The 13504-nt window shown below is 26.7% G+C and overlaps 1 protein-coding gene across 2 annotated transcripts in view; it reads left to right on the top strand.

Moving 5' to 3' along the window:
* The first annotated feature begins 310 nt into the window (after window positions 1-310).
* LOC129975147 (lethal(2) giant larvae protein homolog 1-like) overlaps window positions 311-13504 on the top strand; it is a 37943-nt gene continuing 24749 nt past the window's right edge. The window contains exons 1-3 of one of the 2 annotated variants that reach the window (XM_056088107.1): window positions 311-472; window positions 2606-2705; window positions 12430-12527. In XM_056088107.1, coding sequence (XP_055944082.1) covers window positions 2622-2705; window positions 12430-12527 — 182 coding nt within the window. In that variant the 5' untranslated portion in view covers window positions 311-472; window positions 2606-2621. The remainder of the gene's footprint in view (window positions 473-2605; window positions 2706-12429; window positions 12528-13504) is intronic. The other variant, XM_056088108.1, reaches the window with a different exon arrangement.

Below are 13504 nucleotides of genomic sequence, written 5' to 3'. Positions count from 1 at the left end.
TTTTTTTTTTTTACATTGAGTTCACATTTTGTTGATAAAACTCTAGAACTTCCACTCCTTAATACGTCAAGTGCGCAATTCATGCGCATGTATCCTTCCGCTACGAAAACTTAGTTTCAACGTCATAATTAATTTAAGATTTTTACAATGAAATAAAAGGCAGTATATATGTATTTTCCCCATTAAAATTATTTATGAAATTAATAAATCAGCCTAAAAACAATAACTAGCTTTGAATTTGAAAACCGGCATTTTGAATGAAGAGGTGTTTGGGTAGTAAATAGTCCCCGATTGGATAGAATTGGCGTGGCTCAGTCGTACGCCTTTCTTGCGTTGTTCCCCGCTTTGGCAGTGCATTGAATGAGTGTTGTGACTGTTCTCTCATTGTTGTGTCCATTGTTGGATATTTTTACGAATTTTGTGGATTTAACTCTGATTTTAAAGTGTATGTGAACTTTATTGTGTGAAAGCAGTAAGTATAAGTTTAGTTAATTTATACCCGTCATGTATTGTCAGTTTATTCTAGTTTCAAATTTTATAAATGCCGATATGCTTGTTTCGGGCTAGGCCTAAACTCTGAATGACAGTGGATGTTTACTTTTTATGAATATCGAGTTCGTCAACTTTTCGTTCAATGTGCACCCATAATACATAACTAGCTTTAGAGTGCTGTTGAATATTTTTGAGTTTAATGAAATTTAATAAACATTTTTTTCCCCCTTTGCTGTTGCCAGGGTTACCGATATACAAATTTTCTTAAGGGGCCGGATAAAAACTACATTTCGTATATTTAGGTGGAGCTTTGTGTGACAACTAGAGTTGTTCCCCATTTGCCCATTATTTCATATAACTATTTTATTTTTGCAAAATATTTGCTATGAAAAATTTTCTATCCGAAAAAAAGGCTCTTTTAATGAATAAATGAAGGAAGGTATTTTATAATGACTTTTCTATGTAAAATTTTCATTCTAAATGCAATTTCTTGTATCTAGTTCAACGACAATTTCTTCTATTCTAGTATTGATTTCAATTGTCAATTTGTTGACTAATGAATCATTTTAAAAATGAAGAATCTCAATTTGACAAAGTTGAATTCAAATATTCATAATTGCATTCATTGTTCTACCTTCGTCATGTGGGAATTCTCAGTCTTAGAAGTTCTGTTGGATTTCTGAATGCCACATACCAAACTACCCTGCATGTAAAATTTATATAAAGCATGCTTGTAATGTTTCTAATTCAAAAGTTTTTTTTTTTTTTTTTTTTTTTTTTTTGCATTATTGTGTGTCATGATATTTTCATATTAATCAATTGAACTATCTTTACAAGTAGAATGTTTCAGTATATTTTGAGGGCTAGTTTACAAGTTTGAGGTTATACTACCATATTTGTACATTCATGTAAAATCCAGTTATCTTCAAATTGGTTTATTAACTATAAATTTTTTTCTATAATAAGGAATGGAAAGGAAAACGTGATTTCAGGATTTCCATTTATACTAACCTTCCTGCGAGAGTTTCATATTGTATAATACACTAAATTTTTCAAGTTTTTTTTTTTTTGGTAAGACTTGTTTTCTATATTGAAAATATTAGAAAATTAAAAATAACCAGAATATTTCTTTTAACTTAAATGAACTTCGTGCAAGAAAAGGCAGTGTTCAATTTTATTGACATGAATTAACGTAGTTGTAATATTACTGATTTTGCACTAATTTAATTTTATTGGGAATTTGACACTACAAGCTTATATATTTTCTTCTGGAAAGGAGGTAGTTTATGGGTTACTGATTTGATGTAATTAGCAAGGCTTGAATAATTGAGTCATTTTTACTGAATAAGTATAACTTTGGTTGCTGATTAAATTATGCTTATTACATGATTTTTATATTATAAACCTTAACATATGTGAAATTTACTGAATGACTTTATGCTTAAATGGCAGCTATTTTTTAAAAAAATATTTTGTGCAATGAGCAATATTTAATTCATGAGTTAGAGTTCCTTTTATTTTGTAAAATTCATACTCATTCTTAATGTGAATGTTTAGCTGTATAAGATATTCACTATAATTGACTTTGTTTCATTTGTTGAAAACTAAGGTAAAATTATTTTAGTTCAACTTATTCAGGTTTTAATAGTTTATTTCTTGTAATCTTCCAATTTGATGTGTGGATCAGAACATGTAAGTTCTTTAATTTATTATATATTTGAGGTTAAGTATTATATACAAAATGTAATCTAAGAATGAATCTGTTGACTTAATCTTTTCAAAATTGGTTTATATATTAGAATTGAATAGAACATTATGATTTAATAGTACATATTCAGAAAAATCTTTAAATTAACTGGTTCATTTAAGTTTAAAATTATAAGATTTTCTTGGATACTTTTAACTTTTGTAACTTGATATTAAAATTCTAATTCATAAAATGCTCTTGTTTTAAAACTTGACAATTTATAATGTATAGAAATTGTAGTTTAAAAGATAGAGAATAAATGTATTATTGCTTTTGAAATTGAATAATCTAATTGTTTTGGATTATTGAAATATTTTTTTTGATTTAAGGAATTTCGTATCTAATTTTTCTAATTGTATTTTTTAGGCTTTTATCATCTAAAATGTTGAAGTTTATGAGGGGAAAAGGTCACCACTTAAGTGCTGAAAGATTGAAATTGAATAAAGAATTATTTTCTTTTTCAAAGGTAAGTTTTTATGCTGTTTGAAAATAAAAAGAAACTTGGAAACAAACAACTTTTTTTTTTTCGGTCTTAACATTTGACTAATTACAAAATTTTTGTATTAATCTCTAAGGTGTATTTTTCTTGCTTGAACTAGTTTGCTCAATCTAGTATATTAAATATTTGTTTTAAATTCAAGATATATTTTGATAGTATTAAAGTTTTTTTTGTTGTCAGATCTTAAACCTACTGTGTCGGTGAAGTTATTTCGAATCAATAGAATAAATTGAAAATGTAACCCAAGTAACTTTAATATATTTGTTAATATGGATGATATTGTATATAATATAGTATAAGAGAAAAGTAAAATGGCTCCCTTGGATAACTTTCATTCTAGCTTTTGTTAAGCAAGGAGAAATTCTGTTTTTCTATTGTATGGGGGAAATTAATAAAGTGTTCAGCTACTCATTCTAGACTGCTGAATAGAAAAAAAATTAAGTGATTGACAGTAACTTGTATTATAACATTTGTATTTGACATTTTCCTTCATTATTACATTTCTGTAGTCGTAATATAAATAGGAATTTCTTTAAATCTTATTTAAAATAAATTTCAAATTTTTAATAGTAAAGTTTTTAAAATTTTAATATTTTTACTCTTATATTTAAAATATAATTACAATACTCTTCTGCATAATAATGGCTAAAATTGTAGGAATCTTTTGGGGAAAAAAATGTTTTTTAGAAATTTCAAAGCTTGTAATAGCAATTTACATAACATTATGTTTAAAATCATTTTTAAAGATAATTTAACCAAGAATGTAATGCACTAAATTATGTTAAGTTGTCATTATTAAAAGTTAATTAAATAACCAGTATAAAGAGGCCCACCCGTTTCTTCTTAATGTAATTTAGGTAAATTCAAATGAAAAGCAATATCTTAACATTCATGTGTATTGGTTAGCCAGTAAGGTAGCATCTTATGAGAAATTCTTTAATTCATAACATGTTTTTGAATTCCATTATTTTTAAGATTTTGTATTTTTATCAAAATGTGAAATAAGAAATAATATAGTTGACTGGTTACCAGAAAAGCATTGTAATGTTTTATTATTATACAAACAAGGCTTTAATTATAATGAAATTGGAAAATATTGGCAGAAATATAAGTGATATTTCTAAGTTTTTGAAATTTGAGGAAACTTACAGTTGAAATTTAAATTAGTGAAGGCAGGAAAAAGATGTATAATATAAAGTAATGAATGAGTAAGACTGTATTCAGTATGATAGAAAATTTTCTGAAAGTCTATAAAATGTAGTAATGTGGAGTACAAGAATCGTTCGACTTGGATTACAGGAATATGGTCTGAATATAAGATTTCCACACATAAACACATGGTTTTTTTAAGCAGAATCAAATTTTGCAAAGATTAAAATGGCCATAACTCCATACTAATTAGACAGTGAAACAATAAAATGTGATTTGAAGTGATAAGATCAAAATCTTGTAATTTGGCAGCTTAAAATTTATATGGAAAATAAGGCATTTTCATCCTGATTGTATTATGTCTACTATACACAGTTGGTGTTAGTCTAAGGTTTCGTAACAAAAAGATGTAGGTAGGCATAATTAGTTATTAATGAGGATATAAATGCTTCTCATTAAACTATTAATGAAGATAGAAATGTTCAAAAATACATTAAGGAAATACTATTTCTTTAACTTTTTTTTGATATGATCTTTTCTCAGACAACTTTCATTGTGTGAGAAAAGATTATGTATTGAAATATTACAAAAGCTTTTCTTTTCCTTGGGATATAGCATATAAAACCAGTTTATATGTAATGCTCCATGTTATTATGTATAAACTGGTTTTAAAACAATTGTATTTTATAACCAAATTGACCTAGAAATAGTCAACTTTTACTAAATTGAAAATTAATTAGTTAAATAAGCTTGTTAGAAAAGTAAAATAACAATAAAATCCAATTTAAAGAACTAAGTCGTGGTGTTGTATTACAACAGCAGCAGAACTAAAAATATTGATAAACTTAATAGGATAGTATTGTAAGATACATTTGTGTTAAGTTATCTGATTAAGTAGTAACTGTTATAATTCTTTTATTGTCTCTTTAAGTAACTGTTTTTTAAATATAAATATCTACTATAAAAATAACTTTGTTAAATTCTAGTCTAAATAATCTTGAAAATTTTTTATAACTTTGATATTATTAAAATTTTAATCCCTCAAGTTGCAAAAGGCTTCTATAATTTTGGACTAATTACTTAATAGTTTTCAAATTGAAATTTAATTTTATTTAAAAAGTATTGTATTTAATGTGCAAGTTTAACATTCTACCTCTCTAAAACTATTCTTAAGAATCATGTCTTCCATTTATTCTTCCATCTTCAGAACATAAGTACATGGTAGGAATTTCACTTGAATCAAGTAAGCATTTAAAGAAAGTATTTTAAAGCATGGAAAGTGCATATCTTAGTCGAAAGGTGTTCTTGTACATCTAAATATTAGTTTGTCTGAAGTAAAATTAAGTTTCAAATGTGTACTACAGTTTCATTTTGGTTGTTGGAAAGATCAGTTTTTAATGGTCTTTCTTATATATTGTTAAATTAAAAAAAAAAAAAAAAACTGTTTAATCTATGTAGATTATATATTCAAAACAGTAACATTGATGTTGCAAAATTACTTATTTGTGTTAAGAAGAAACTTTATTTGGTTTGCTCAAGTATATTATTAAAACAATGTGAATACTTATATTTATTTACTGATTTTAATTTCTTATTATATAATGAGATGATCCCATTTTATAAGAAATTAGTCATTTTTTAAAATTGGTTAACTTTAAATATTTTACTATATTACTTCTCTTTTCTTGAAGAGTTTTGTCAAATAGCCTTAATAGTTATAGCCTGTTAAATTAAAATTCCTGTTTTTATTATTGAAGGAAAACAAGAAATTTTATTTTTATATTAAACTTATCAATTGTATTTTTTTTTGATAAGTCTTGATTATCCTTATTATTGATTTTTGTAAAATCTTTACACTTGTCAATTTTCTATCAATGTTTTATCAATGTTCAATGAATATTTAGAAGCGGGTTCCCAGAATAGACAAATCCTTCCCTTGTTTATTTATCATTATTTCTTTGTTATTAATATCTTCCTTTCTTCTATTTGACTTGAAAGATTATAATAAAGCTTCATTTGTAGTTTTATATATTTACATGAATTACATTTTCAGTTTTCTATTGGGTGACAACCAGTGTTTAACCTTGCATGTTACATCTGATAGTTTTAGTATGAATTTATGAGGCTTGAAATATTTCTTTATAACAGTTTATCAGAGAAATCTACTTTTCTAATCACTTCAAAAACCTACATAATATCACCTTGGGTATGTGATAGAACATATTGACTAGTCTTATCTCATTCTTTTGCACATCAGTAATGTGAAGGCGAGCAATTCGCCGAGCTTTTTCAACTTTGATTATGCAGCCCGTTTTGTTTATTTTCCCATTCTAGTTAAGGGCAAAGAATTGTATTTAGTGTTCTTTGTTTTATATCCACGAAAGGGATAAAATGGTGTGGATCCCATCATTTCTTGCTTTATAATATTCATAAATTTGAATGTAAAATGACATTCTTTTTGTCCATCAATATGCATCAATAATATATTAGCCATGCTTTAGTAAATCTTTCTGCTAGCCCCTTTGTTTGAGGATAAAATACAGTCCTGTCATATAACAGATCTAGGTACTGTAAGTGTTCATTAAATGTAATGGAATTCAGTGATGATGTTCAAGTAAGGTAACCATTTTAATTAGTGAAGTAATTTATCCATCATTCATCATCACCAGAAAAATAGTCCATAGAGGAAAAGTAATTGGTATTTTTTAATCATTTCAATATGACATTACCTGTAAATGGATCTCTTATGGTCATTTTATTTAATCTTCAATAATTGACTCAAAAACCCCACTTTCTATTTTTTCTCCTTCATGAGTGCAACAGCTAAGACTTAATTTGTAAAGTTGTCTTTTATGTAGTGGGTAAAATATGAACTGTTTAAAGTAGTTGCTTTTTGTTGCCTAAGAAAATGTTTATCATAGATTACTTATCATTGGATTATGGAGGTAATTACTGATTTTGTATAATTTTAAATGTCTTTTGTAGTTGATTGGACTTTTTGATAAAGTTTTTCATAAGTTATAAAAATTGCTGTGGTGAAATCTTTTTTTTTTTTCTTTCTTATATTGTCAGTATATAAAATTTTCAAATTTACTTATAGGTTTATTTCATATTTATTCTCATTAATAAAATATCTCGGTATCTGAAAATGTATAAAAATGACATCTCGCGATTTGTTTCGTGTTTAAAATATATAGTTAAGAAAAACCAACTAATGAAGCTTTTATACTATATCGTTTTGTATATTTTTACATTCATATCTTCAAAAAGCTTAATCTTAGTTTTTGAATTCTTTTTTTTTCTCCTCTTGCATATCTTAAATTTCAGCTTTTGTTTTAAGAATTTAATGTTGATTTTTAAATCGTAATTTTTACAATTGCTTAGCTAATTGTCTTTAGTTTATTATATAAACTTAGTCGATATTAATGGGTTTTTTTGTTTTTAATCTTGTATCATGTGAAAATACTCGGAATATGCGATTTTTAGATATGAACATGGTATTTAATGCTTTTTTTCTTCCCATATCTGTAGTTAGAAAGGAAATATCTTCTAGAGTCATGTAAAAAAAAATGCAACTAAAATATATTAACTTTATGGTTTAATATCTTTTGAGATTAAATTCTCTTCTGAAATTAGAAGATACATTGTTTTTGAAACTTGCTCTGTTCATTTAAGAAATCTTGATATATCAGTAATATTAATTCTGTAACTGCAGGTTTATAATTAGATTTAATTACAGGCTTTAGTATTAAAGTATACATATGATTGAAGGTTAAAAAAAAATGGTTTGTTGAAAGATTGAAGGTTATTAAGTTTATTGAAAATTAAAAAGAAAAAAACCCAACTAATAAATAGTTCTTAAAACACCACTAGGATACAAAGGGCATTCTTGATTTTTCTTTTCTGGAAACTTCTATCATTGAAGTTGTCTGAAATCTCATTATTGTGTGAATACTGAATAATTTTATAGTTAAAATTATTAGCTAGTGAGATAAATATTTCAGCAAGTTTCATACTTAATATAGAATCTAATTCACTAGCATTTTTTTGTTTTTGATGAGCTTGAGAATGATCACCTTTTTTATATGCAGTTAGTAATAATGTTCCAGGAGGCAGGGATTAGGCATCTCCTATAAGAGACGTGTTCTCTCGTAGTAAAAAAAATCTTCTAGAATTTTTCGAAGAATTTTTTCTCCCCTTTCCTCTTGTTGGCAATTTTATTTCAAGACATCATAAAATTTATTATACTTGCATAGATATCCAAATCTTGAACACTGTTTTGCATTAAAGTGTTGGTATCGTAACTGTAACATCATTGCTTTTAGTCAATAGTACAAATCTAATATTATCAACTGTAATATTATATCCTGAAAATTTCATTATCTTGAATTGTTAAAAGTTAAATGTATCATCAGGGTTCAGAAGAGGCTTTCAAAGTATCATGGTCTTTGAAGAAAATCACATTTTGTATCCTGTAATAGAAACTCTTAATTGTATCTGAGAAGTTGAATTCATTTGCTGTGTCATCGCATATTGTGAGCTAGTTCATCATTTTCTAATAAAACATAATTTTTATTATTGGATATTTTACAATATCATAATTTAAAAAATTTTAAAATGTGAAATTTATTCTTGGATTTTTAGGAATAGATGTAAAACTACTCTAACTGTTGTAAAGATTGAAATTAAATGCTTTATGTTTTAATGCATCACATTCTTTAATATTCAAATATATATAAAACTGTTGTGATAAATATTATTAAATGTTAAAATATTTTTTAAAGTGCTGTGGCATATAGATATATATATTATTAGACTTTGTTTGTTTGATTTAAATAAAAACAATTGTGATTTGAGGCAAATTGTTTTCAGTAAAAGTTAAATATTTCTTTTGATGTGTGTAAACAAAAAATAAATGCTACATAAAAAAATTGCTCTAAATTTTTATAATATATTCAACTAGAAGATTAAGATTTGGTTAAACTTGAGAGGGTCATCATTAAAGTTCTTTTGTTGAGCAATATTTAACCACTTAACTGTTTTATTCTCTTTATTATCTAACTAGCCGCCTTTGACGACCAGCCGGTTCACCGAACTTAATGCTTGTTAAAATTTTAATTAACTATTTTATGTAATTCCTACTTTAATAACTTCTTCATTAAAATATTTTAAAACTTCAAATTTCAATTCACTCAGAATATTATAAAGGCCTTCAGTCATAACGTAATCTCTCTCTAATTTTCTGTTAGCTCCCGTAGAATTTGTTTTAATTAAAGTGGAAATGATTAATCTGCAATTAATATATTTTTTACTGAAATAAAGCATTTTTTTTTTGTAATATGATTACTGAAAACAGTCACTGAGCATTTAAACCTTATGGGCACTAAAGAATGTCTTTCTTAATTTATGTAATATCTTAAGAATTTGTCAACAAAGTTTTTTCAGATTCATCTTGAGCAGATATATTAATTAACAATGTTTAATTTTAAATGCATCAAACACTAAGAAAATAGAATCATTTAAAATAATCGGTCGAAAACAGGTTAAAAAAATTACTTAAAAAACGATGAACTTAAACTAACATAAATACAATTTAATTACAAAAGCATACAACTAACCTAAAAATTTATAGTCCGCTTCCGTTGAAATGTAAACAATCAGAATACAATGCGCATGCGTGAATTTTCAACGCTAGTTACGGTAACGCAAATGCGTGAATTTTTCTACGCCAGTTGGGGTAACGCTATGTAGATTAGAAATTTTTAATTTCCTTTAATCTGTTTTATTTTAATTCAAAAATACTTCAGAATGAATTTGAAAGATCGATTAATTAATGTTTAATTTTTAATGCATCAAACATTAAGAAAATAAACAGAATCGTTTGAAATAGTCGGCTTAAAAATGTTAGCCCTAGCCTCATTGCTGTTGGGAAAAAAACAGCACTGAAGCCTTACTCATTTGGCGGTGGGGAAAACGAAAGGATTTTTTTGGCGGGAAAGTTACATTAGAATTTTAATTATTAATTAAGAACTAAAATTTCAAAAAAAGGGACCCCAGGTGCACATTCCCGACCTCCAAGGTATACATGTACCAAATTTGGTAGCTGTCGGTCAAATGGTCTTTTCTGTAGAGTGCCAACACACACACATTGAGCTTTATATATAAGTATAGATATAGATAAGATGACACCTTTTAATTTTGGAATATTTTCTTATTTTGATTCAAATGGGAAATCCATTGAATACTTGACTTATCTGTGTATCTGAAGTAATTTAATATTGATTTATAATCGTTATGAATAGTTTTTTTGCTTACAACTATCAAAATTCGATGAACGTATGGCATACTGGCAGAACAGTTAACCGGTTAATGCTACTTTTGTTTGTAGTACAAAGAAGGGTTTTTTGTTAATATGTATCTTCCATTATGTAACAATTTTAAATAAACCATCCAATTTTAAATAGGTTATTTCTAAGATGTGTTCTACTGTTTACCTCTTAATGTAGTTGCTCTTTATTAATCTAAAAATATTCTACCTGTAAATCAGCTCTAGTGTAGTATTCGATTCTATTCATATTAATCGAACCAAATATAAAACTACTCCTTTTAAAGGATGTTTTTGCCATTGTGAATAGTTATTTTATTACTCTTAAAAATTGGGTTTCAATGCACCATGTAGTATCTTCCTTTTGTAGTACATAGGGATTGCAATACCGGACCAAAATTTCAATATCGGTATTTTTTAGATCTTAATACCGGGATACCGGTTTTAATAGCGGTATTAGAAATTTTAGAAAAAGAACTATCGACATTAGTGTCATCATAATCTTCGATAACTGAACCGAATTCTTTTAGTGTGGATAGGTTTGTGGCTAAAAAATTTTAAGAAAATTTACTCTAAACTTAATCAGATTTGAATTAGTTATTTTCTTTTCTTGTTTTTCATTTTCATTTTTAAAATCATTATAATTATGTAAATACCATAAGACATTTTTTATTTCGATATGCCTTTCTACTATGCAATTTTTCAATGTAATATATAATCTTCAGATAGTGATGTGTGCTGTTAGGAGTAAACGATTCCAGCGTGTTTTAAAATCTAATATTAACATATATTCTGTTTTATTTTCAGTTAGTATGTATTTTAGTAATATATCATCTTATACAGGGGAACGTTTAAATATCTTAACAATTTTTCGAACTTTATAAACTATAGGAAGCAATTCTTGATGGGTTAATATTTCATCCTCATTAGCAATATCTTATTCAACAATTACATTGTCATTATATTCATTGTCAATCTCACTCACTCTCGCTGTTACTCTCTTCAAAGTTGGAATTCGAAGTTTCTATATCCACAGTATTTGGATTCTTCTATTCTTTATTTTTTTTGGTATAATACATCTATTACTCCTAACTCACTTCCATGAGCATAGCATAATTGCTGATTTGCACCAATCAACTTTACAACTTTTTTCATAACTGCTGCTCCATCAGTCGTTATGGATACAATTTCTTCTTTCAGGGATAATCCATGTTTCGCTAATTTAGATTTAAGCAATTAATTAAGCCATTAATTAGTTAATTAATTTCGCTCTTTAGGGGACATAAAAACAAAAACGTATACTATTTTGCTATGTTGGCGATCCCTGAACATAAAGTGGAGACAATTTAAAAAATTTCTAGTAAATACCGAAAAACCGGTATTTAAACTTGTGAATACCGGTATTACAAAATTGCACAAATGGCTCAAAATACCGGTATTCGGTATCCCGGTATACCGGTATTGCAATCCCTAGTAGTACAGTATATACTTTAAACTTTTGAAAAGCATGACTAATAAATTACAAATTACATTTCCTTTGAATTTGTATCTGTTAATTTTGGATATATTAATCTCTCTTGAAACAATTTCTAATGTCTTACAGGTTAATTCAGTTAAGAATTTGCCAATGTAATAATGTAAAAATAATGTGATTGCAATGATTCATTTGATACATATTAAAAAATGAGTAGTTCCGAAATTTCGTATGAATTTATAATTGTTTAACTTCTGAAATTTTCCTTTGGGAACATTATTTTCCCTTGTGCAACTAGTCTTATGCCTTAAAGGTTATAAAATCTATTGACACATTGATGGTCACGCTGAATTTCTTGCATTGCAATTTATATGGGCCCCACTAATTACCGGTGATTCTCGTGGCAAACAAGGTGTTATCGGAGAAATTTGACCATGTTGTAGTTTGTATATTTTGGTTAATGTAAATGAAATTTATGATATAAAATATTTTTCATGAATTTTTACCCGGTTTTTTGTAATATTTAAATTTGTTTGAAGAAATTTAATTTTTATCACTTCATTTGATTTATTTCTGTAGTATTCAGTAAAATATTTCCAGTAACTGCTTTTTTAATTAAGTTTTAATACAGGTATTTTAATGTTGCATTATGTATATTTTTTGCTGTTTACATAGTAAAAATGTTTTTACTAATTTCCTTATTTAATTTGCTTAAACTTTTATTTTGAATGATTTTCTTTCAGACTACTACTCATGGGTTTCCTCACAGACCTAGTGCTCTGGCATGGGATCCCAAACTGCAGTTGCTTGCAATTGGAACTAAAAATGGTTTGATAAGAGTGTATCCTTTTGAAAGTACTTTTCAAAAATATTCCTCTTGTGTTCTTTTTACAGCATAGTTTCTACAGGAAGTATTCTTCGTAAGACTATCTTATAAAGATGATTTAAATATATTGCATGCATCAACAGTTGGCTTGAAGTTAGGGTGTGATTACTTTTTTCTAACAAATGCTAATCTAATATTAATTTCTGATGTATTTTGATGCAAGGGATAGGTAGTTAGGAAATTTCCTTTTCTTGGATTTTAATTGCAATAGTCGTCATGAAAGTATTATAAATGTTAACTTTAGAATTGAAAATCAAATTTTAATGTTTAAAATTTGGAATAATTTTTAATAAATACTTGTATAATTTTTATAGTAACTTCTCATTTAACTTAAAATTGTCGCTCTCCACTTTCATGGCCATTTAAAAAAATTTGCAAAATAGCCCACTTTTATTAATTTTTTTAAATTAGCTTGTTATTGAGTTTCTTGTATTTATTAGATTATTTTAAAAAGTTATAAATTGAATCGAAAAAAATTTGAAGCAACTTTTTGTTATCAGGATTTGCTTAAAAATGATTTTAGTTAATATCTATAGAGATCTCCATAATTAGCATTTTATTTGCTCAAAGCAGATGAGTTCAGCTTCAGTATAATGCTAAATCATCGAAAGTAGACCAAACGTGATCCGTGTAACGAGGTACGGTCATATAGTGAGCTACCTACCTTTGGCCGTACGACTCGTTTGTTTGGGGAGATGACTCATCTTCAGCAGTTGAGTTGCTTACAAATGAAACGTCTGCGGATTGTGGTACGCGAGTATTAGTGTTTTGCATGCAAGTTTTTAATATTGCATCCTTTAATAAAAGATAACGCTAAAGTGAGTTATCTTAATCACGGCATTGAATTTTATTTTCAAAATATTATATGTTTGAAAAAAAAAAATATGAACCTATAAATGTAAAAAGTCGTATGTGAAGTATATGCCATTTAT

Source organism: Argiope bruennichi, chromosome 7 (genome assembly GCF_947563725.1).
Source record: "Argiope bruennichi chromosome 7, qqArgBrue1.1, whole genome shotgun sequence".
Lineage (NCBI taxonomy): Eukaryota > Metazoa > Arthropoda > Arachnida > Araneae > Araneidae > Argiope > Argiope bruennichi.
This window is presented reverse-complemented; position numbering and strand designations above follow the sequence as displayed.